At 43.2% G+C, this 26,034-nt stretch overlaps 1 protein-coding gene across 2 annotated transcripts in view; it reads left to right on the top strand.

Moving 5' to 3' along the window:
- CFAP221 (cilia and flagella associated protein 221) overlaps positions 1-25,015 on the top strand; it is a 36,436-nt gene extending 11,421 nt beyond the window's left edge. For both annotated transcript variants that reach the window (XM_074966793.1, XM_074966792.1), the window contains 19 exons: positions 543-646; positions 3,045-3,204; positions 3,689-3,812; positions 3,920-4,031; positions 4,314-4,422; positions 7,178-7,265; positions 8,872-8,961; positions 9,961-10,056; positions 11,114-11,210; positions 13,081-13,217; positions 15,830-15,910; positions 17,264-17,371; positions 17,487-17,663; positions 18,543-18,701; positions 19,152-19,252; positions 20,440-20,532; positions 20,771-20,881; positions 22,460-22,525; positions 24,517-25,015. In XM_074966793.1, the coding sequence (XP_074822894.1) occupies positions 543-646; positions 3,045-3,204; positions 3,689-3,812; positions 3,920-4,031; positions 4,314-4,422; positions 7,178-7,265; positions 8,872-8,961; positions 9,961-10,056; positions 11,114-11,210; positions 13,081-13,217; positions 15,830-15,910; positions 17,264-17,371; positions 17,487-17,663; positions 18,543-18,701; positions 19,152-19,252; positions 20,440-20,532; positions 20,771-20,881; positions 22,460-22,525; positions 24,517-24,640 (2,137 nt within the window). In that variant the 3' untranslated portion in view covers positions 24,641-25,015. The remainder of the gene's footprint in view (positions 1-542; positions 647-3,044; positions 3,205-3,688; positions 3,813-3,919; positions 4,032-4,313; positions 4,423-7,177; positions 7,266-8,871; positions 8,962-9,960; positions 10,057-11,113; positions 11,211-13,080; positions 13,218-15,829; positions 15,911-17,263; positions 17,372-17,486; positions 17,664-18,542; positions 18,702-19,151; positions 19,253-20,439; positions 20,533-20,770; positions 20,882-22,459; positions 22,526-24,516) is intronic.
- The last annotated feature ends 1,019 nt before the right edge of the window (positions 25,016-26,034 follow it).

Below are 26,034 nucleotides of genomic sequence, written 5' to 3'. Positions count from 1 at the left end.
GGTTCTTACACCACATTCATCCCCAAAGTATCGGAGTGCTTTCCAATAAACCAGTGTGCAACACACCTAACATATGTCATGTGTGGTTTGTTCTGTTCCCATGATGCTGCAGTCTACGGCTGATTTCTGTTTGTATAGCCAGTGTGGGTCTAAATTTGAATATTAGCCTTTACTAGATGGTACAGTTCGTAAAACGTACAGGTGATGTCACACAGGAATAATTAACCTCTTAAAAATTAAATTAGATAAATTTAAATGTATGCATAGGAGAAACTAAGTATAGGAGATGGAGAGCAACACAGCAATTAAGACAATATTTTACTCTCATTTTCTAATCTGGAGGTATTCTAAACGACATAGTTGTTGTGTAACTATGGAAAACGACTGTTTTTAAAATTAGGTAATCCATCTCCATGACTCCTATTATCTTGCAATGCATGCTCTAGATGGAGAAAATGTCATTTTCCAGATGTGAGCCTGTGGTCACTGATTCTAATTATTATTAATTTTTCTTTCACGATTCTTCCTTTCTTCTTTTGCAGCAAGGAGTATGTGATCCCTTTACAGTGCAGCTATCCAATAGATTTTGAATTCCATATCGATTATATTCAGCCTCACAAAGCCTTTACCATTCAGCCAACCTCAGGTAGGCCACATCTGTTTAAAGCTCTAAACATCCAAATAATTGTTTGCTGAGTCCTATTATTTATGATGGTGTGCTTAGCGCTGTTCAGAAATGCACATTAGAAGATACAGTTTGCAGTTAAACTCAGACTGTGCAGTTGAATCATAGCCCCACACATGAATATAGAAAAACAAACAAGCAACTTCGATGGAAGGTCAAACTGTTATGCATCTAGTAGATATCTTTCCTTTGTAGCATAAGTCCTCAAGTCTCTTTGGGTGATGTGGACATGAATAGGATCTGGAAGATTTATCTGAAGCAGGTTTTCAGAGGAGTTAATAGCCACTATTTTGGTGTAACATAGCTAATTTCAACAGATAATTAGCTCATCCTGCTCAAGAAATCTAGCCACTAATAAAGACCAGGGGTGCAACTCTGCTCATGGCATTTGATATTATTAATGATGCAGAGAGAGAGAGAAAAAAACAAACAAAAAGGCAGCCAGGCTGGTCTTTGCCTCATTAAAAATATCAGAAAAACCTAATAAGATTATTAATATTCCAGGGTCAGTAACAAATCTAGTAATCTGCATATGATATATGACTGCATCATGTAATCTGCCTATGATGTGTGGCAGCATCATTGCAGTGTTATTTAGAGCCACTTCAGCATCCCTTTGTACTTCTAGAGCAGTATAAAGGGGCCTAGCACAACTGAGAATCAGACACTGTGAGTTTTACAGGAGACAGGTGCTGAGCACACAGCAGTTGGATGTCATTTAGTCACATATTTTCATGTATCTGGATATGCAGAAGAGGCAGACCGTTATGAGTTGGACAAAGATACCATAGACTCATCTGTTTTTGTAGTGTGAAGTTACATATACAGCAATGCCTAAAGATGCAGATAGGCACCTAGTGGGATTTCCAAAAGCATGTACACAGGTTAGGTGCCCAACTCCCATTGAAAATCAATGGGACTTAAGTGCTTAACTCACATAGGTTCCTTTGTAAATCCCACTGGGCATCCATGTGCATGTTTAGGCAGCTAAAGATCTTTGTAAATCTGGCCCTCAGTGCCTAAGTCATTCTGAAAATGGGACTTAGACTCCTAAGTCACTTAGGTACTTTTGAAAAATGTACCCATCTCCCGTTATACTGTGATATGAATGACATCCTATTCAATTTAATAAAACTCATCAATGGAAACAATAGGAAGGAGATACCACTCAACTCCTTCAAGTTAGACCATCTGAATGACAGTGTAGTGTCACAGTTACTTTCTGCACACGCTTTTAATTAGGCATGTAGGAAAGTTAGAGCTCCTCTTCTCTAAATGATCTACTTGATGCTCCAACAAAAGAGCATTCTCTTCTTTACTTAGTTATCCACTTGTTTGTTACATCTTTTTCCAGTAGAGGAAAGCATCATGTCAGACAAATGGGTATTGGAAATGTAACAGATGGTCTGGATTCGTTCCCAGCAGTGCTGTGTAGAATAAATTCCAGGGGAATTAAACTATTCTCCATTCCTAGAACTAGATCCAAAATATTCATTAGTTACAATATGACAGCAACAAAGTCTTGCTTTCCCAACTCCAAAGGGACAAACTTAGTATCCTCAGCTTCTCTGTCCTTGCAAATGGAAAAAAATGATAGTAAGAAAAGAAGATAGTAAGAGCTAAGTGGGTAGAGGCACAGACAGCAACTGAAAATTTTCATCTTCTTGTAATAACATTAGCTCTTGACTTATAGAACAATAAAAGGAAACATCTTGCAAATTTAGGGACAGACTTTGATATCCTTGCCCCTATTGAGTAGCACCTTACTCATCTGAATTTACCTAATTACTCTTCAACATAAAGCTTCATTCCACCACAAAATTAGGTCATGTTAGAACACTCCTTGTGGAGTCATGTTAGTTAACATGATATTAAGCATGGTATAAATGGGACTACCCTGTTTAAACACGGTGTCAGATGGACATGCTTAACTCTGTTTCCAGTAGGGCTTACCCGTGAGCATTTTAAGTATGAAGGTCTCTGTATACACTAACTGCTAAATCATGTTTAACATTTTAAGTAACATGACTCCCCAAGGTCATGTTCTAACATGACCTAATTTCCCAGGGAAGAGCAGCCCTAAGGGTAATATAATATGGCCTTTATTTCTGACATGATATTAACTGTGAAACGGTTTTAAAATTTACTTGACTTGGATGGATTTTCATTCTTACCTTCAGATGAAACTAATACTAGGATTCTAGCACATGTGTGGATGAAATTGGGACACCCAGAAACCCTGGTCACTCTTAAAAATGTAGACCATGATCCATTTCAGCACATTTGATTGGCCTTACTCAGAAGTAGAGTGCTGCCGTGATTTTACTGTAAATGGAATGTATTTTGTTCCCATGTACAGGAATAATTCCAGCCAGTGGGAAAGTGGATGTGGTTGTTAAATATGCACCATATGAATATGGAACAGCACAGATGAAAATGCGGTTATGGATTGCACAGTTTAACTCTAAACCCTATGTATGTGTATTCACAGGAACATCAACACCCCATGGGGGTTTAATGTATGTGTGATTGATTTATCTTTGAATATTTTTGCCCATTTCTGTTTTAAATATACCTTCATGAAACAAGATTTCATACTATTTTGCCATGACACTTAGATTGTGTTATTCAAATGCACCAAATATCTTGATTACACATCATTCTGCTTAAAGTGCAACTAGACTGCATTAAGTGAAACTATAATGAATTTAAAATAATATATAGTATTCCACTGCATATTGTTCCACCGATTGAGATGCAATCAGCACTCTAATCACCAAGGCCTTCAGAAGCAAGGGGGCAATAAGATATTTTGGAACATCTCTCATCCTTCCTGGGAATTGTGAAGTAGCAGGATTAGGAAGTTACGTGCCCATCACTGTAATTTGAGACACACCATCACAATCTTCTTGTATATCTAGAAGGCACAGAAAGGCATGTGGTGGGCTCCTACTCAACTTTCAGAATACTGATTAAAGTTGTGTCTTTTCTTCTGCAATCTAGAAAGGAAGAATTTGAAACACATAAAACTCTCTCAGAGAAGAAAACAGTGTCACTAGGAAAACAAGTGGTACGGAGAAAAGGCCATTTAAAGCATCCACAATCCAGCCAAATTCAGAAAGTAAAGGTACAGAGAACTACTAACCAAAAGTACCTCCAGGGGCCTGATACTATTCCTTATACCTAAACATCACACACACAATTTATTTCTGCCTATTAATTTTTATCCCACAGGAGATTGAATACCAAAACCTGCGATTCCCAGTAGATTTGTCAAATCCCTATGCTGTGGCAACGGTTTTGATTCAAGAACCTGGCAAATTAAAGATTAAACACTGGAAAGAAGGTAACGTAATGAACCAATCCAGAATAAAATAAATTTGAGGGGCCTTACCTTGCTTTTTAATTTTTAAGAGAACTCCATGATGATTTCAGGCGGAGAGCTTGGCTTCAAAACAAATGGCATAATAGGACCCTAGTTTCTGAAGAAAGTGTCACCTTAACCTTACTTTTGATTAATAAGCTCAATTATTGCAGCAGTCAGGTTTTTCTGTAAAAAATGTATTGTCATTTTACACAGAATTCTGGTTTGAGATGTGGTGGAATAATTGTCTGCTCTTGTCCACAGTCCTGTGCCAAGGTAATGAAGGTGCAAAAACAAGACAGATGAAGGAAGCTGTATTTGAACTAAAAATCAAACAAGATACTCAGGAAGAAGAAGCAAATCAGCTTAAGTGGTGAGTGTTAATTATACATTTTTATAACAGACAGCAGTAAGATTTGTTGAAATATGACTTCTCTGAATGAAGCAAGCAAAGTTTATTCATGCTTAAAACCACCATTTCTGATCATGGTAGATTAATTTAACAAATAGGTTGCTTTAATTCTATTCACATTCTTTTTCCTGAGAGGAATCTGATAAATAGTTAGCAGTAGTGGGCAATAAGCACAGTGATTTTATTTTGACTGCCATTCAGAAAGAAAGCTATTGAAAATGGTCCAGATTCCACTCTCATTTGCCCTCATCCTGCACCAATAGAATCAATGGGAGCATTGCTATTAACTTCAGTGAGTATAGAATCAAGCTCACACTGAGTTAAATTAAGTCAGTGGAGTTACACCTGTGTTTAAAAAAGTGTAAGGCACCAATCCAGCAAAGCATTTAAGTACATGCTTAACTTTAAACACATGAGTAATCCCATTTAAATCAAAGGAGTTGCTGGATAGAAGCCTTAGAAAGAGGACTATTAGCAGTGATGAGCTGCCAAAATCTTAACAACCGGTTCCCTATAAAAAGTTCTGATTTAAGGGATGTGCCCCAGTATGTATTTTTGTACCAACAGGGTTACATACGTCCGTATTTTCCCGGGAGGAATTTTTAAAATTTAAAAATTTAAAAATTCCTCCCGGACGGCGATTTAAGAACCAAAAAGCCTGATCTGTCCGGGAAAATACGGATGTTTGTTAACCCTGCCTAAAGTTCTTTTTTAAAAAGATGGGCCTGAACTAGAAATGAGCTCTGTTTCACATGTGTGGGGCCCCGCCACTCCCTGGGGGTGTGCTAGGGTGACCAGATGTCCCGATTTTATAGGGACAGTCCCGGTTTTGGGGTCTTTTTATTATATAGGCTTCTATTACCCCCCAACCCTTGTCCTGATTTTTCACACTTGCTGTCTGGTCACCCTAGGGTGTGCACATGTATGGGTCCCAGCTGCTCCCCTGCCCCCCTCATTGAAGCAGGTGTGCAGGGTTACTGCCCTGGGAACTGCAGGGCACCAGTGGACGTGGGTCCAGCTGCAGACAGGGGCATGGGGCAGGGCTAGCTGGAGGCAGGGGGTGCAGGGCTGGCTGCGGGCAGGGCAGGGAGTGCGGAGCTGGCTGGAGACAGGAGGGTGCGGGGTTGTTTGGAGGCAAGGGGGTGCGGGGCTGGCTGTGGGCAGGGCAGGGGGTGCGGAGCTGGCTGGAGACAGGAGGGTGAAGGGTTGGCTGGAGGCAAGGGGGTGTGGGGCTGGCTGGAGGCAGGGGCAGGCTGCGGGCAGGGCAGGGGGTGCGTGCGGCAGGGGTTGGCTGGATACAGGGCAGGGGTGCGGCAGGGGCTGGCTGCAGGCAGGGGGTGCAGGGTGGGCTGGAGACAGGGCAGGGAATCGTGCGGCAGGGGCTGGCGGCGGGCAGGGGCTGCCTGCGGGCAGGGCAGGGCAGGGGGTGCATGTGGCAGGGGCTGGCTGCGGGCAGGGCAGGCGGCATGGGGGTGGCTGGAGATGGGCTGGCTGCAGGCAGGGGGTACAGCAGGGGCTGACTGGAGGTAGGGGGCTGGCTACAGGCAGGGCAGGGGGTGCGTACGGCAGGGGCTGGCTGGATACAGGGCAGGGGGGGCGGCAGGGGCTGGCTGCAGGCAGGGGGTGCAGGGCTGGCTGGAGACAGGGCAGGGGGTGCATGCGGCAGGGGCTGGCTGGATACAGGGCAGGGGGGGCGGCAGGGGCTGGCTGCAGGCAGCGGCTGCAGGGCTGGCTGGAGACAGGGCAGGGGGTGCGTGCGGCAGGGGCTGGCTGTGGGCAGGGGCTGGCTGCGGGCAGGGCAGGAGGTGTGGGGGTGGCTGGAGACGGGCTGGCTGCGGGCAGGACAGGGGGTGTGTGCAGCAGGGGCTGGCTGCAGGCAGGGGGTGCGAGGGTGGCTGGAGACGGGCTTGCTGGAGGCAGGGGGTGCGGCAGGGGCTGCTGCGGGCAGGGGGCGCGGGGGTGGCTGGAGACGGGGGCTGGCTGCAGGCAGGGGGTGCAGGGGTGGCTGGAGGCAGGGCAGGGGGTGCGGGGTGGCTGCAGGCAGGGGGTGCGGGGCTGGCTGCGGGCAGGGCAGGGGGTGCGGCAGGGGCTCACTGCAGGCAGGGCAGGGGGTGGCTGGAGACAGGGGCTAGCTGCGGGCAGGGCAGGGGGTGCGGCAGTGGCTGCCTGGAGGCAGGGGGTGCAGGGGTGGCTGGAGGCAGGGGATGCGGGGGTGGCTCGAGACGGGGGCTGGCTGCGGGCAGGGGGTGCAGGGGTGGCTGGAGGCAGGGCAGGGGGTGGCTGGAGACAGGGGCTGGCTGCGGGCAGGGTGGTGGGGGTCACGGGGAGAGCAGCAGGACGCAGCCCAGGCCCAGCAGAGCAGCCGGGGACCCAGCAGGCAGCAGCGGGAGCCCCAGGGCCAGGGGAGCAGCAGCAGCAACAGGGCTCATGCCCAGGGCCAGGCAGCAGCCCACATGGCTCCCGCAGCACAGCGCCCCCAGCGGCCGGAGGAGGAATTACATCACTTCCCGGCCGGAGTCCATCAAAGCCTCAGCGCCCCCTGCAGGGAAGCAGGTTAACAACCGGTTCTAAAACTAGTTCAAAATTTAACAACCAGTTCGCGCAAACCGGTGAGAACCGGCTCCAGCTCACCACTGACTATTAGGTTCATTATCTTTTAAATAAAGCAAACAGCATGTTGCATCAAGGATTTTTCTCATCTCTATTATAAATGCAGGCAAGTTCACACAGGTAAAGATCCAATTTCTGTGAAATTTAAGAGAGAGATTATCCAAGAACGACAACTGGAAGAAGAGCAATACAAGGTTAGCCTTCACTGTTTGTTCTGCATTTTTAAAATCAGATTTATACTTTTGGACTAAATAAAACTGACTAATGAACTAATACCCTGTTTGTGATGGCTGCTGGTTTTATTAAATAGGTTGATACATACCAGTGTTAGTTATGCTATTTCCCTCACATATTACCCCCTTATTATTGTTATTACTGTTTATATAATGTCTAGTATGTGCATGGCTCTGCACAGAACATATGAAAGACTTGGCCTTTGGCCTGTAAACAGCTTACAGTCAATGAGCCCTCAGCCCACCCCTGTAAGCACTCACAGATGGGAATAATGTTATTCACATGAATATCAATGGGATGTCTCATGTGACTACATTATTCCTATATGTGTTTGCAGGCTCATGCCCTAACGTCAGACACAATTATGTGAATTAAACCGAAGGAGGAAGAGGAAGTAAAATGAGGCACACAGTAATATAAAATAACGATGCCTCATTAGCTGCATGTTCATCTTTTGGGTTTCACTCTTTTTTTATATGTATTTGTTTAATACATTCAAAAGTTTTATTTAAGATGATTTAGGGAAACATAGTTGAGCATGAGATTAGGAGAAGATGGCCCTGGAATGGAGGGGAGTAAAGGATTTAGCAGTGTGCAGGAGATGGGACAGTAGGGAAGAGGCATTGGGATGGGGGAAGAGAACAGGTGAGAGAGGGAGAGGGCAGAAATGAGGATCAGGAAGACAAATCCAGGTGGCATAATGAAACAAGGTAGGGAGAGTCACATCAGTTGGCAGCGAGGAGCAACTCAAAAGACACCATTAAATCAAATGGCAGAGGAAGTTACTCATACAACAATGAGGAATTTAAGACAGAACAAGGTAACCAAATGGCAGCAATGGAAAAGTCAAACTTCAGAAGCCCGGCAAAAAGTGGCACCGTTAATTAAAAGGCACAAATCAATGTTCAGTCCAATAGCATCAATGGCTTTTACAGCATGGTGAAGTTAAGTGATGTCAGCACAAACTACAAATTGAACAGTGATGCGAAAGGTTTATATAGGAAGAGTACCATTAAAAGCACTGGCTGATGAAATGCAGAGTGGGAGGTTACAGAAGGTGGGGAAACTGCAGCCAATATGCAGAAGGACAATGAAGGAGCTCCCTGGTCCAGTGCTGCTGAGGGTTGGAAGTTGTTGCTGTGTTGGTTTTGTAGCCCATCTAGCAGCTGGTCTCTGCTGCACAGAAAAGCAGGTCCTTTGTTCTTATTGGGCCATGGGAGAAGGCAGTAGGTCCAACTCACTTCCTTGATGCCTGGCCATGCTGGGGGTCTGGAGACCCCAACCCTAATCCTGAAATAGGACCTGTCCTCCCAGGCAGTTACACTCGTTGAATTCAGTGGATGTTCGAGTGACATAGTGGCTACAGAAGCGGGACTTGATAGTCAGAACGTTACTTTGTTTGACTTTCTAAAGTGCAGTGATCATCATCGCCCTGAAATGTATGAAGTCTGCATTTTGTCTACCAGTTTAGTTGGGGAATGTTACAGTTGTAATTAACTATAAGTGACGAAAGAACATACTGAATAAATTGCACTAATGTGGACCTTCTTACTGATGGCAAACCAGATCAAAAGGGGAGATCCCATTATGGAGAGAGAGTTTCAAAGAAATAAAGTGGAAGTTGTTTTCAGACGTTTTATCCGGTCTGTTGAACAGGTACGTCCACATGGGCTATTATGCTAATACCACATACCTAGCTATTCTGCATTATTTGCTTTTCCTATTAATTTGAGAGCTCTAAAATGTTTATATTTGTGTTTCATTTTCAGTGCTACTTTTAGAATGTTAGGACCAGCTGTTCACTGCATACATAGGACAGCACAGTGTGGGAAACACTGAATGCACAAATATGCAGGCCAATGCAAGTGCTGTAATTCATATACTGCTGTTGCTGTAAAGGGTGACATGTAGGCCCAATCTGAGTTGCAGGTTGCTTATTTATGAAGGTTCTCCTCGGAGCAATTTGCTCACTACCATTGGATCTATAGGATTTCTGGTTGATCACACTTTTTTCTTTAAATATTTTGCCCTATGGTGAATTTATTCAGCCAATGTCATTTCCCTTGAGTATCTGTATCTATACTCTTGTAGGATCTACAATAGGATATCAGGCCAAATTCTGATCTCTGTTTCGCCAGTTTAAATCTGGAGTAAGAGCCAAACCAGCTTGCCCTGAACTGAAAAGGTGTTTTGTCATTGATTTCAATGAGACCAGGTTTTGGCCCTAACATCCATAAGATAAATTATGTTAGTTTAGATTTACACAGGTATCAAGGAGATCAGGATCTGACCTGTTATTTTCACCCCTATTCTACCACTCATTGGTTACATTTATGTAGTGTTCCTGCCTTACTTCAGTGGAGTTACTCCAGGTTTACACTAGCACAACAGGAGAGTTTATTGTGTCTCTGAATATTTAACAATAGTTTCCCAATGAACCCATTAATGAGAATTTCAATTTAAAAACTGAGGGTCTAATATGGCCTAGGAGCAGAATTAGTTTATTAGTTGGCTGGACGTATTCACATTGTATAACCTCAATGCTAGAAAATATTGTATGGGTTCAGTCCATGGAATGACTGCTAGATATTCCTCCACTTTCTAATTAAAACAAACAATTATAACCTACATTTTCACTTTCTGTCTGCGGTGCAGTGTCCAAGTGTCCAGCCCAAGTTTGACCTCCTCCTTAACGACCCTTGGGCCAACAGACACGGGATTCTAAGACGGTTTCAACAAGCAGCTCGCCGGGTAACGTAAACAACCAAAATGCAGTGTAATAGCAACACGTCTTGGGAAACACACACAAAACCACACTGATTCAGTTTGCCATCTTCAAGGAACCTACACAGCTAGCCCATTGGTTTCACTCTTTGTCATAAATGTGCCACAGCCTTTCCAGAAAACAAAGGGTTTAATAAAAAAATCCATAAGCCCCTATTAGAATAAATCAATGTTAAACAGAGATAAAATGTTAAAGGCTCCAAATGTAGAATTTGTAAACAAACAAACCGATAACTTTTGCAAAACCAAATGTGAAGAAAAATGTTTTTGTGAAACTAAAAATCAGATCAATGAAAAGTTATCTGTTTGGATTTCAATATTACCCTGCAGTTCTACCATTCATTTCCCATAAATCCAAATGCAATGGCCAGTGTAAATTCTCATTCTCATGATGTCTTCAGCTCAAGATTGGATACCTCGCTGGAATATATGCTTTAGTGAAGCACGAGTTATTAGGCTCAATGCGTGGGTAACTGGGTGAAATTCTATGGTGTGTGTTATACAGGAGCTCAAATGGACTCTTCTGTCGCTAAAATCTATGACTCTGTACTGCCACTTCATAATGCTGTGTAAAGTGCACACGGGTGCATGTTAAGACTTCATTGCTCGACAGGGGCAATAGCACATCCATGGTCCTGTCCTGCAACAGGATCCTCATGGGCAGATCTTTGCCTTCACATGGATCCTGTTACAGGATGGAGGTTTATATTTACAATCTGTATTTAAATTGACAGTACAGCCAACTGTTAAGTCTTCTATTTTATAGATGTAATGTCATAGTTAGCTGGTCTTTCGTCAAAATAAATGCAGCTAGGACATGCATCTTGCCACACTTCCCAAAAAACAAACACACAAAAATACCCCAGGACAAAAATTATGCAATATATCAAAAAACTCCTTTCAACTGAAGACCAAGTGACCCGTGAGGAATAAATAAAGCTGTCACTACTGGATGTCAATATAAATGTAAATTGTAGAGTATTCAACTTAATATTGACTGGAAAACTTTAAATAATTATCCTAGGTCCTGATTCAGTGGCGGCTAAATCGTGTATTACTTTTGTTTCGTGGACTAGAGAGAGACATCAAAGGGCAAAGCGATGAAGAAAGCTCTGTATCAGGTAAAGTGTAGGACAAGATATTTGCATTTTAGCTCATCTCAATTTGTTGCGGTTATTCCAATAACACCCACAATGTGTTAGGTATAGCACACGCACACACACACACACACATATACACACACAAAGACAATCCTTCCCAAGAGCTTGCAATCAAAAAGGATAAATATCTTGTAACAGGAATTGGAAATGGGTATAGTCGAAATATGTCTGATTTTGATACACATTATTTACAGGCATTAAAAAACACCTTAATGATCCCTGAGAGCCTCAAAGCTTATCTATTATTAGCTGGGCAATTATTTTTAGGCATCAAGTAAGGAACGGGTCTTGAAGAGGGACTTGAAAGGGGAGACAGCGTTGACTGTAGGGATCAGCTCAGTGAAGGTGTTCCATGCATAAGGGATAGCATGCTAGGTGTGGAGATATTTGCCTGAGAAACAGGCAAACAGGTGGACAAGGCTGGTATAATTGGTGGAGCAGTAGAGACAGGAGGCAACATGATAAGAGGTGAGCGAGGACAAAAAGGGAGGGACAGAGTTGAGAACGGATCTTGAAGGTGATAAGGACAGGATGCTTGAACTTGGTGCAGTAAAACAGGAGGGGAACCAGAAAATGCAAAGCCATCCATCTTGCGCTGCTCCTTTTGTTTCCTGTCACTGTTTCTGAACAGATGCTTGCCAGTAATTATGTGACATCGGTCTTGGCTCTGGATAAGCAGAGAACAGCAGTGGATCATTTCCTCATAGTGAAATGGAAGTGGTAGTGCAGAAACGCTACTCATTTTATAACAATGGGGAAATGAAATAAGCCTTTGATAAACCATTGAGCTATCCAAGACAAGGCCAGCCCTGGAGTGCATTGCTGTCCTAAGTGATGATAGAATTTTAGTCTCTTCCTTCACCGCTCTCTCCTTCTTGCTTACCCACCCTGTTTGGCAACCACCTTGTCCCTTGTCCATGTCGTTTCCTTTCCCAAAGGAAGTTCTTTTTTTCTGCAGTGGGCAATTCCAGTGCCCCAAAACCCATCACAGTAATTTCATTGATGCTTTAAAGATGAGATGCTGTGGCAGTCGGTGCAAAGGATGCTTAGGTACATCTGAGGAGTTAAATATATGCCCTGCAGCATGAGCAGAAACAAACAGACCAGACCACCTTTGCAGAGAAGGGAAACAAGTGGGCAAAAATACTACTGCTAGAGAAGAGCGGGTTGGGAATGGCTTGTCGTTGAATTCACCCAGCAATCCCAGTACTCCAATAAAAATCCAACTCTGCCTCCTCTTAAATGGGTGTGGCAGAGTTGGATTTTTATTATTTTATCATTTTCATGGATAATGTCAATGTTTATTATTCATCTCTTATTTTTATCAATTTTAATTTTCACAGTTGTGCGAAATAATGGAGGTGAATCAGACAATGGGGGAGACAGACATTAACTATTTAATGACAGTAGACACAGATTCGAAAGTTAATGTTTTATAAATGTTAAAATACAAATTGTCAACATCACAGATCAAAATATACAAAGTAAATATCCTTAAATCAAGCTAACATGTTCTCAAGCAGCATTTTTCTTCCTCCTATCTGTAAATTTTAGAATATTATTGATGGAAATATTTTTTTTCAGATTGTATTTGTCCGGTGAAATTGATGTTTTCCAACATTTACCAATAAAAATCAAATGCTTCCAAGTCTATTCTTAAATGTGGCATCTAGAGCCCCTGTGAAATAATACCTTACTATTTATATCAAAATGGCTGGGCAAATCCTGACTTAGGAAGAAGTTAAAAGTCTGTGTTGTGGTTTGATTTTATTTTTGAGAGAATATCTTAACATTTATTACAAGATCTTGATTCTTTCTCTCCACGTGGCAGAAAACAGCAGTTTGAAAATCATCAGCTCAACAGCTCTGGGTGACGAGCAGAAGAGCGTTGCTTTCAACTTGTCTGTAGATCGCATATTACCTTTCAAATTCCCAACCTATCATCCACCTCAGTGGTCTGATGAACTGGTAGGTTCCTTGATTACAGTGGCAACAAATCAATTACTAAAAACGAAGGGTCTGATTCTCATTTACACTAAGGCCACTTTACCGCACTCTGGAAGTGTAAAGGGGCCTTAAAGTGGGTATAAATAGAATACCCAGAGTCAGGTAAAATGGCATTAGTGTGAATGAGAATTTAGCCTGAAAGGTTGGATCCAGATTTTCAGCTGCTGCAGTTGAAGCTCCATTGATGTTGATGGAGCTATGACAGTGTACACCAGTTGAGGATCTGGCCCTGGAAGTATAAACACCATTCTATTCTGTTACACCAAATACCAGGCTCTTTCTATAATACCATAAATGTGCATAGGAATTTACATGCATATGAAGGCAAGGTCCCTGCCCCAGTCAGCTGGTTAAAGACTATTATTGCCCAATAATTTTCCTCAACGTTTTTAAAGTTTACATTAAAATATGCACTCTGTACAATCTCCTAACTCTGAGCAATGCCCAGCACAGGACAGTGCAGAGTCAGAATGAGATAAGTGGCTGTAAGGCTACTAAAAATACCTCCAAATGTTGGTATCACTTAGTAACACACCTTATACTCTTGTTTCCTATAAAGAATGAATTCCCACACTGCATATTATAGAAGAGAGTCAGTGCATTAACCATTCTGACCAACCAAAAGGTCATTTCCCTTTCTCATATTAGTATTTGTCCTCAAACAGGAAGAGATCTTGAAAGGCCAATAATCTTTAGAGAGCTCTGTTCTAAGATCATGTGTTTGTATCTGAAAACTGACTGTATGGTTCAACAGGTCTGGAGCTCCTTGCAATACACAATCATTGTATGGATTTACACACTGTTTGTATATAAACCAGAGGTTTTAGACCATGTGCAACTTCTGTTAATCACCTGGTTTTGTTCATCACTTGCAGGGTCCCTTAAGACAGGTTTCACTGTGTAAGATTCTTTAAAGATTGCTGTAAAGATCCCATTAACCTCACTGGGAGTTGCAACTTTATAAGTGAGGGCAGAGTTGGGCTTGGAACCTTTTTTCCATTTCAAGAGTAGTTGAAAATGTGCCCTTTATTTTGAATTGCTGTAGAGACACAGATGCAGATGAAAAATCACACAAATGGAGTCCTCTTGCACACAACTGGCAGGATTCCTCCAGGGGAGAGATTGATCTTGCAGGGTGCATGGGATAAGAGATACCCAACAATATCACATGAAGAAACAGACTAGCTCTGACATTGATATAGGTTAACCTCCATATACAAAGAGTCAAAGAAGTGGTGAGACCATCTAACAGGATACTTATTAATGACAATTCCCTGCTCTTATATAGCCCTCTTCATGAGTAGATCTCAAAGCACTTAACAGAGGAGGTTAGAATATTTATCCCAATTTTACAGATGGGGGGACTGAGAGTCGAAGTGACTTGCCCAAAGTCATCCAACAGGCCAGTGTCAGAGCCAGGAATAGAATCCACATCTCCTGAGCCCATGTCAAGTGCTCTGTCCATTTGCAAACACAGTCTCCTCTTATTTAAATGCGACAGTGATAGTTGTCTTACAAATGTCTGTGCTAAAGGACTAAAAGCATGATTAAGGCTAAGATTTTGTCATGGTTATTTTTAGTAAAAGTCACGGACAGGTCACGTGCAATAAACAAACATTCACAGAAGCTGTGACCTGTCCGTGACTTTTGCTGCTGCGGCTCCATGGTTTCCCCCACCACAGTGGTGGCTGGGAGCTGCAGGGTGACTATATTTCTCAAAGAGAAAACGGGACACCCCCAGCCGCTCGCCTGAGGTGCCCTCTCCCCGCATGAGTCTGTCTCCCATCGCTGGAACCTCGAGGAGGGTCCCCTCAGGAGTTTGTCACCTGTCGCTGGAACCCTCCCAGGGCCCCGTTGGCTGCCAGCTCCAGAGTCCCGCAGCTCCTTGGGCTGAAGCAGAGAATGTCTTGGAAGTCTCTGGAAGTCACGGATTCCGGGTCTTCCATGACCTCGGTGACATAAACGTAGCCTTATGCATGATGTAGTCAGACAACACACAAAGACATAATCATGCATATGGCCAGACCTTTTACAGCTTTCCCTAGGCTTCTGGGTTAAAGCCCAAAGGGTCTTTAACTTCCAGGAGAACATCTAAGTGCCCATCTGAGCTGATGACCGTTGTACATTGAAATACTAACAAACCATAATCCATGAGGACTCCAACAGCAATGCAGATATAAACTCAGAGAATTCACCTGTGAAATTCCTTGTGTACCATGGTGGCTATATGACAAAAACAAAACACCAAATACTGTTAATTCAGAGAATAGGTTTATTAAAAGTACTGTCAAAATAGTGAAAAAAATGAAGCGTTACATTTTATTAACTGCCCTTTATCGTCCTCATGTTCATAATAATGCAGCGATGGCTGGAGCAGATTGAAATTTGATTTTTTCGGGGAGAAAAAATTTCACTGAAATTTCAACAACCGAAAAAGACAAGAAGAAAATGCTGATAAAATGTTTCCAAAATTCTTTCCCCATTTTTCCAGCTGGCTGTTTTGATGACTTATTTCAGCTGAAAAAGAAAATGCCCAGTATATTGTTGTGTCTTAAAATACTGTATTGTTTCAGGCTCCCGATGGTCTTGGTCCAGTTCCTGTCAAGTCTTTAGACATGAAAGTCAAGCACATTCACCCGTTCTACGACTTAAAGGTGAGACAATACAGCTTAGTCACTCACCTGTGTCATACTGCTTTCTTTCATTAGGGTTAGTGTGACATAAGAAATACAGTGCTGCATTTTGTGTATGAACCAGTAGTCCCTGTCATTCAGGTCAATGGGAGTTTTGCCCAAGTAAGGACTGTGGGATTTATCTTTTGTTAGCTCCCTAAATGTGTGGGCTCATTTGCGGTATTAATGGAGAGTCAGCAGTAGGGGGCAGTGCAGAGGTGCACCGCCCCAGTGTGTGACCTCTTCGAGCCATTGCACCTCAGACAGACTTTCTACTGATACAACTGCTATGATTTCTTAAATAGGACTACTTGCATGGGTAAGGGCTAGTGACATAGTCTGCAGGTTCAGACTCTCCATGTTGAGTGTCAGTCCATGTTCTCACCAAGTTGATGAAGACCACATCATAGCCATGAGATTCTGTGTCCCCAGTGGATGGTGTCTCCAGTGCTCTGCTCTCCTGCTCTCTCAGCTCCTTAAATCATAAGACTGAAGACAGCCTCTGAGAAACTATATGACTTGGTCTTACTAGTCTTTTGATTCAAGGGGCCTGATCTCACATTTCTCGCACATTTCTCATTGAATTCAAGAATTGAGCATGCAAGGAGTGCAGGATCTGGCCCCAAAGCAAATATCAGATTCCCCTGATATAAGTTACAAGAAAGGGAAGACATGATTTTTTCTAGGTGCTGTGTATTCCACCAATTTGGACAGTAAATACAGACTAGTGTCTCGATCTTCAGCTATATCTTTATTGTTCTCAAGCTTTGTGAATCCAGAACCTATTTTTTACCTTCTTACCTCTAAACCCTCCTCCCTCACAATTTAGAAAATGAAAAAGGCTAAATTCTATCACCCCCTAAAGTCAGGAGATTCCACTGGGCTTAAATCAGTGCTGAATTTGGCCAAGTCTTTGTTTTGTTGATTACAACAAGCATAGAAACAACATTGCTTAAAGGAGCTCTTAATTTTTGTTCCTGTTTGTACCTTTGCTGCTGTTCCATTTTATTTTCACATACCAGTGTTAGGTGTATTACGCAAACACAGCTTTCTGCCAGCCCATCAATCTTGTTTGTGCAAGAAATTATTACTTCACACATGATCCTTTATAGAAAACATCTAGAGTGAAAACATCCCTTCACAAATTCATTTGACTGTACAGGGCTTAAGCATTTTTGCTCATAGTTTTCGTCATATGTCACTGTCACCAAATGATGGTCCAAACATCTGTTACAGCAAGAGACCATGTGAAGTGTCCATGTTAGAGCTGGAAGGTTAGAACACACTGACCTCCATACGCATGTGTTGCAATAAATCATCTTCATTTGTACCTAGGTTCCTCAGCACTTGAGCATTATGGGGTACCAGCCATTTTGTACACACTATGCATCAACAAGTTATAAACCTCAAAAACTTTCCCGACCACTAAAGCAGGGAGCCAAGGTAACAAGACAACCAAAATCCATTATTTGGTTTCACTGCATAGCATTTTGTTACAATATTTTACACCAAAACTCCCTCTGCACCCTGAAAACATTTGTCTTCTGAATTATTCCAGGATGAGTTGATCTCAATAGTAACTTCTCCAAAGCCACAGCTCAGTCCTCCCTCTCCACTGGAGGGTCTACACAAACACCGGGGAGAGAAATCCGAGGAAAAGGCCACGAGCCTTTTAAACCTGGCAGCTCCCAAAGCATTACTCCAGCCTCCAGACAGTCACCCACTTCGCATATTTGTAAGTAAAACTTGGCTCTAGTAAAACCTCCAAGGAGCTGAGGGAAATGTACGTTCGCTCCATTACAGGGTTGGTAAGGAACTGGAAGACAATTACCTTCCTTAGGTTTATATATAAAAACTGTGTGCCACAGGGCTAGATGGTGCTGTAAGGCACAGCCCTGCTATGCGGAGGTCAGAGCCACACTCCCACACCTCCAGGGGGAGCAACAGGTAAGTGCTGAATGACATCCAGAGCTCCCCAGCACATACCCACTACCACAATCTATGGGGGCTGCAGCCAGTCCCTGGGACCCCACCTCATCTGCAGGTCAGCACAGAGGAGGGCCATAGTTTTGCCTCATCTCCAACCCTTATGTGGCATCATGTACCTCCTCACGTGGGATAGGGTTGCACAGTTCTCTTGCACTCAGGGTCTGCAGTTCTGCATGGTCTTTAGGCAGAATGAGAAAGGGTTGGAGGAGGAATGCACCTTGGGTTCTATGTATCCATCTATCTTAGCGTGTTCTATAGTGCCCATGATCATAGGTGGGTTTTCAAAGGTATTTAGGTGCCTAAAGACACTGCTAGATGCCTAGTGGGATTTTTAAAAGTGCCTAACTCCCATTGAAACCAATGGGCCAGAAGTGGTCCCAGGTAGTGTCTGTTGCTAGCCGTGTTCCATAGGGGATCATAGGACTGACTTAGACCTGGGGTAGAGGGGAGGAAGGAGAGATCAGGTGTTGAGCTGAACTAAAGAGACAAAGTGGGATCTAGGTGGTGGAGTTTGAGCTGGGAATCCTTTTCTAATTAATGACAAGAACTGAATTTTTCAGTGACAGATTTGTTCAAAGGGCTCAGACTTATTTTTTTTAAATCTCTTCTTTGTGTTTGTTTTCAGAACCCTACTCCAGGATTGTATGTCTTTATGCAGCCTTTGGACTATTCAGAAACAAACATTGAGTATCATCTTTGCCCACATCCAAAATATAGATTCACCAAAGAATATCCCATAGGATCCAGCATTCCAATTACACAAAAGAAATTTCTGCATCACAAGGTACAGCTTTTGGTTTCAGTTGAAATATTAGTTGCAAAACGTGCAAGTCAGCAGAGAATTTGCCTTGTAGACTCAAATAGAACATAAACAGTTATCCCAAATGGAAGATGTATTGAGCTATTAATGACATATGCAGCTGATTATTAGTATTTATGGGTAAATGTGATTGTTCATTGCTTGAAGCTTGTTCCTCCCTAGGGCTTCTCCATGTCCTTTCTGCAGCAGCCCTAAGGATCTCCTCACGATTTCCCTCTTTTAACCCCCACACTGCATCTCCAGGGCCCTGCACTGGAGCCAATAACTTTTCAGATGAAGAGAACTGAGGCTCAGTAAACACAGGCTTTAACCAAGCAAAGCAAGGCATTCCCTCCTGCACGTATTTCTTCCACCCTTCCTCTCTTTACTGATTGCATTTTACAGGCATGGTCACTGGGACTGTTGTTGTTTCAGGAAGTCATTCGAGGAGTAACGTACTGGAGACGATTCCCGTCGGTGGTTTATTCAGCCTTGTCTAATGCTCCTACTCTGGCAAGCACAGTGATGCATCATTGGTAAGAAAGAGTTTGAACATCAAACACCTTCATCCGGGCGAGATTCTGCCACCCTTACTCATATCTACGAGTAACTAATGCCACACATTGTCCCATTGAAACAAAGGGGACTATGTACAGAGTAAATTACTACTCACTGGGCCCAGTTCATTGAAGCCAGTGGAAAGGCTCACATTGACTGCAATGGGCAGTGGATCAGGCTCAGTGTGAGTAAGGGGGGGCAGAATCTAGCCTTGTAAGTGGCATTTCAGTCTAATAAGAGCTGACCTTATGGACTAAGACTGTTTCCCACTTCAGCCCCAGGCACCGGGGGGAGGTACTAGCAACTCAGCTCTGCATACCCTGCATGTGTGAGGGTGTCAGCAGAACACGTGACATCTAAGACACAGGCATCTGATTGCAGCATCTCTCTCCCTTCCCTCCCCTTCCCACTGCCACTGTGGGTCACAGCAGCTTTGCTTCTTTACTCACCCTGCTCCCATAGTTCTAGCTCAGGAGAGGGGAAGAAGGAGATGCTAATCCACTTGGATCATAGCACTTAGACCCCAATTCAGAACATACTTAAATCCATCCCTGTTCAGCAGGGCCCGGACCAAAAGCCCATTGAAGTCAATGGGAGTCTTTCAATCATGTACTTAACTATAAGCAGGTACTTAAGTTCCCTTGAATCCAATGAAATGTAAATACCTGCTTAAAATTAGCGCATGCTTCAGTGCTTTGCTAAATTGAGGACTTAGTACCTACTACAGCTATCTGCATTAGCACTGTGACACACTCATAGCTGAATGAAAACCTAACTATGACCATTTCAAAACCTGGGTGCCTAATGTTAGGTATCTAAGCTGATGTTCAGGCACTTAAATAGATGGCCTGACTTTCAGAGGTGCTGAGCACTCATAGCTGCCATTGTGGTTAATGGGAGCTGCAGCTGCTTTGAAAATCAAGCTACTTATTTAGGTGCCTAAATATGTATTCAGGTGCCTAACTTTACCAGTTTTGTATCTAACCTTTAAAGAACAAAAATGTGCTTTGCTGACTCACGTGTCTGTAGCTAGCTGATGTATTTGCTTTCCAAAGTATCTGGATTTTCCAGAATATTTACAATGTGAAGGTCCACAGAACATATTTATCATGTGCCATTACCCTTCCCTTCCCATCTCAAACATATGATTATGTCATTTCCACAGTAGTGATCCCTACAATTTAGATATGCTTCCAAGGGACGTACCACCAATGCTGGATGACTTACCCGAGAGAGACAAGGAAAATATAACCAGCTAGTAAGTTTCCTCTCTATAATTTATTTAATATAATTTGCACTGAGTTTTTAGCACCTGTGTGTGTGTATGTGTGTGCACATATAGCATGTGTATAAAAACACTCACAGAGCGACAAAGAAGTACAGATGGTTCTTCTTGCATAAAGCATCCTTTTGTTTTCCCAGGCTAAAAAATATAGGACAGGTAAAAAATAATAATAGGTAAAAACTAAGTGGTTTTTTAACTTATTCATTTTCAGTGAGGCTGAAGCTGAGTTAAAAGTGGTTCTTACTCCGGATATGCTGAAAGCTGAATTTCCGCAGATTGAATCAGGGGAAGAAGCCAAAAGTAAACCACTGAAGGATGGAAGGTAAATCTGTATCAATTTAAATATAGGGAAGATGCTTGGCAACGAATTTGAGGGCACTTCTCTTGTTTAGGTTTATGTACAAGCTCATTGCTGAAGTCCCCTAGCAGTGCCACCATTAAGATGACGTTCAGATCGTGCACTTGGCACGGGACTGAGTCCCTTTGTTTCACGCTTTAAGATTTGAATTTAGTCTCCGAAATAAAAAGAATGAGGAGTACTTGTGGCACATTAGAGACTAACAAATTTATTTGGGCATAAGCTTTCGTGGTCTAAAATCCACTTCATCAGATGCTTGGAGTGGAAAATACAGTAGGAGGATATATATATACAGAGAACATGAATTTGTTAGTCTCTAAGGTGCCACAAGTACTCCTTGTTCTTTTTGCTGATACAGACTAACACAGCTACCACTCTGAAACCTGTCTCCAGAATAAAACACACTCATTCTTCTTGGGCCAGGTGAATTTTCTATAACTTTTTTTTTGGTCAGATATTTACTGACACTGGCAGAGGAAATGAGTCCTTTGAAATTTCCCTTGGGATGGTGATGTTTGTTTTAGACTTCCCTGGCGAAAGAATCACGGCTTCCCACACATAGTCATTCCCATGGCGTCTCACACACAAGCTGCTTTTCAAATGTCACATTTATAAACACAAAGAGCTATTCCCCTTTTTTGGTATAATCTGGTCTCTGCAAGGAAAAGCAAAGGGACCAGTCAAGTTCTGCCGGTGACTTCCATTCTCCAATACTGCTAGACTGACATTGTATCACTGCTACACTGCATTGCATCCACAGCTCAGCACAGGGATTCTGGGGAGCCAGGCTGGCCAGCTGGGGGATGGGGAGTGCTCTGGGGAATGGACAGGGGTTTTGTAAATTAGGTGATGGGGGAGAAGTACGGCTAACTCTATTGTCTGGGCTTCAATATGTATTAGATAGCAACTCTGTGGGGAGATAAGTGAGGGTAACCACACTTGTGGGGAGCTGTAGAAGAATGTGAGGGGGGCTGAAGAGGGCAGGGAAGGTGGTAAAATATGATGGTGAGCATGGTATTCTGGAGGTAGGGGGGTTTGAGCCAGAGGCAATGTGATCTGGCAAAATGAATGCAAGGTTAGGTATGAGGTGGTCCTGTGTTCTAACCCTGCCTCTGTCACTGACTCACTGTGACTTTAGGCCAGTTGCTTCATCTCTCCGTGCTTCAGTTTTGCTTTCTGTAAAATGGGGATAATAACGTTTACCTGCCTCCCTCACAAAGCGGTTGAGAGATCAACTAATCCAGAGATTTGAATTTGCAGGCTGTGATTTTCAAAGTCCCCTAATTCCCATGAATTTGAAAAGGAATTGAGTTTCCAAACCCTGGACGCAGCGTATCATCCATAAAGCATTATATAAATGCCAAGCATTATGGCGACTGTAATTACTGTAATCTCTGTAGTGTCAATTGCTGGTAATTTATAGTACATAAGCACCTGGGTTTACTTATATGTACTGCTTTCTCTATTTCCTCTCACTGTGTTGCTTAGAACATGAGGATCTGGAATAGTTAGTGTGAATAAAAAATGGCCTTTTTCTCCTAGCGATACAGCCCTGGATGTTAAACTTGATTCCAGCAACACAGTGGATACCTCGGCTCCTGTTTCTGGGTAAGAAGATGTGTGACTGTAAGATTCAGTCTTTTAAAATTCTGTTTTCTACAAAGCTAAAAAAACCAGCCACCCTACTTTAAACACATCTTGGATCAGGAGACAGACTGGCCCACGACTTTAGAATGAACTCCCATAGGAACCAAAGACCATCACAATCCTCACCACCTTTCACTCTAAGTGCAGGGCACATTTCTTTGACCTGGCTTTCTCTAACAAACAGTTTTGTGTGTGCATGTGTGTGTGTTATAAAAAATCAAAACAAAACACTCCCTACTCACACTTCTCCCCCCAGGGAGCAGATGAAAGAACAGACATGTGACAGGTATTAGTCACACGGTTTAATACATGACCAGAAGGCACTTACATACTTTATTAATGAACACAGCATAAGAACCTCTATTGAACAGAGTAGAATATTGCATTAGAAATGTTCCGTTCATTGAGCCTTGAGTACTTCTGCACTAGCCAGAGGAGACTGTGCTGTTGACATTACTTTGCAGGTGATCACAAAACTCCCATTAGCATTAGTTGTAGACCAGTGATTACATCTGCTAGAGAATATATTTTGCTATTCTTAGGCCAACATGACGGTGGGCTTTTTGGTTTGATTTGGTTTGGTTTTCACCTTCCTCTAAAGCATCAGAGATTGGCCACAGCAGGAGGTGGGATACTGGATGGGGTAGGCCAGAGCAGGGAATCCTCTTTCTCAGAGGCTGTGTCTTGCTCACATGTTCAAGGTCAAACTGATCACTAGTTGGGAGTTGGGAAGCAATTTTCCCCCAGGTCAGATTAGCAGGCACCTTGGGGGTTTTCACCATTCTCTGCAGCCTGGGCTATGGATCGCCTGCTAGGATCATCTGGGCATATCTCAGCTAATCAATTCCCTGCCATTGCAGGAGTCTCAGGCATTACTGGCACCTTGGTCTCTCATGTTCTCTGCTGTGGCACACAATAGCTTAGTCTTCTGAGGACTGAAATGCTTTGGTCTCCCTAAAGTCACTGGGCTCAACATAGGGGTATCTGGGTGAAATTTAATGGCTTGCAATATAAAGAAGGCCAGACTAGATAATCTGATGGCCCCTTCTGACTTTAAACTCTATGAAACTGCTTCTCCATGGAGCTGCCAAGATGTGGAGTTTGAATTTATTCTCGGGGTACTTTATTGTGCAAGGATACAGGCTCTGTGTCTTGGCTACAGAGAACCTTGTGGTTTGATGGCCGAAACAACCAGAATAAGTATGAAAAATTGTGATTCTCATCCCAATGCTGAGTTGCCCACAGTTGCTTTGTCCACATTGCTATACAGAGGACTGAGGACAGGCCTGGGAATGGTAGAGCCTGGCCAATGGGTCTGGGAACTGCATAAATCCACAGGTCACAATCCCCATGTTGAGGGAGAGGTCACAGAAGACAGTGGCTGCTGCTACAGCCAGTAGGCCGTAATACAGCTTACAGACACATACATAATACACAAACTGGCTTAGCGTTTCCTGCATAACAGATTTTGGGGAAAAGTTCCCTATTTGCTTGAGCTCTATGATGGGGAAACCGAGACTGTGTTAAAACAGTTAAGGCCCAATTCAGTGTCTTTCGATGCCAGTGGAAGTCCCTTGCATTCTCAGTGGAAGGCTCGTTAGCATTATTGTATATGTGTGTGTGTTTTACTGGATTATAACATTTACATTTTTCTAAATACTCTCTTGAAATTGCTCCTAATACATTCATACTGTGAGGTAAGTAGTTAGCTCCCCAGTCAGCAATTAGCTGAGCTCAGAAGGAATGCCTCCTTCACAGTTCTTGTTACCCTTTTCAATACTGTATATACTCACGTAGAACAGTACTTATATAGGCCTTACTAAAGTTATTTCCTGCCCTTAAAAAAAGAGTGAATATGACACATTGAGTTGAATGGCTCTCTTTGGTTTTGTCACCTTTATGTAACAGTTTACCTTGTTATAAATATAAATTACTTTCACCATCTCCTGCAGAGACCCGAGAGACCATCTGGATTGGTATTTGCAATCCCAGAATAGCAAACTCAGAGAGAGGCTGCAAGGACACATGGAAAAAATGAAGCAGAAAGCACTCAACAAAACCCTCATTCTGGAATAAACTAGTTCACAAATTCCACAATTCAGTCATTAATGTGCTGTATCTCAGCCCCACAGTATTGCTGGTTCAGGACTTCTGTATCTGTGCAGAACAGGTATGAAATTATGTTCAACAAGCAACAGACTCCTGTGTAGGCCCAAGCACCCTCTAGTATAATCTCAACTATGGCCCTTACTGTGTATATTGTATATGAGCTTAATGATCTCTCTGTGAGGGATTTCTTCCCTACATGCTCATTCATTGTGCACTGGGGTTAACTGCTGGAAAACTACCCCAGCACATAGATATTTTGTAGTTTTATATACAACTTTTCCCCTCATCTATTTAATGGACTCTCTTTCCTCTGCCACTAAGTACTGTTATATGCATTTTGTCTGAGAGTGTGCTGCTTTCAAATAAAATGTAAAAAATCAACATGAAGAAATTGTTTGGATTTCATTAGTTTTTGTATTGTTTGGATATAGACTTTGCACGCGTGCTAGAATAAATTCCATGGCTGAGCTGCAATACAGCCCCGTGGCCTGTCCGTGAGTTGTTGCATGTGGGTCACTGACGACTGGTCGACACTGGGAATTTACATCAGCCTAGCTACACCAGTCAGGGGTGTGACAAATCTACACCCTGAGAGATGTAGCTATGTCAACCTACCCCATGGTGTAGACAGTGCTAGGTTGATGGAAGAATTCTTCTGTCAACTTAGCCACTGCCTCTGAGGCCATGTCTACACTACCACTTATGTCAGCAAAACTTCTGTCACTCAGGGGTGTGAAAAAAACACCCCTGAGCAACATACAGTAGAACTTCAGAGTTACGGACATGTCGAGAATGGAGGTTATCCGTAACTCTGAAATGTTCATAACTCTGAACAAAACGCAGCTCCGGCTCCAGCAGTTCACGCTCCGGGCCAGGTTCCAGAGGCAGCTAGGCAGCTTCTAAGCTTGTCCCCCTCTTGACCAGGGTGGTGGTGATGAAAACAACAGGTCCCCCTCCCAGCGGGGGGTGTCTGTGAAAACAGCGCTCCCCACTCCTGGCCAGGGGAGGGGGGTGAATACAGCACCCACTGCTTACAGGAAAGCAGCACAGACCCCAGTGCTGCTCCTGCTCTGGCTGCCTTGGGCTGGCAGCGGGGGCTCACAGCTTTGCCTGCGAATCTCAGCATATTCAACTCCTAGCTGTAAGCGGATGCCCCACGCACAGGGGTGGGGGTAAGGAAAAGGGTGGGGACAGGCAGCCCAGATGTGCCTACCTTTAAGATGCAATAGAGGCACAATACAGTATTTGCTTTTGTTGTTCACTGCTGCTTGATTGGTTACTTCCGGTTTCACATGGTGTCCGGTTGACCAGTCAGTCTGTAACTCTGGTGTTCGTATCTTTGAGGTTCTGCTGTAAGTTTC

Source organism: Natator depressus, chromosome 11 (genome assembly GCF_965152275.1).
Source record: "Natator depressus isolate rNatDep1 chromosome 11, rNatDep2.hap1, whole genome shotgun sequence".
NCBI classification, from domain to species: Eukaryota; Metazoa; Chordata; order Testudines; family Cheloniidae; genus Natator; species Natator depressus.
Note: the sequence above shows the minus strand (reverse complement) of the source record. Positions and strands in the feature narration are given on the sequence as shown.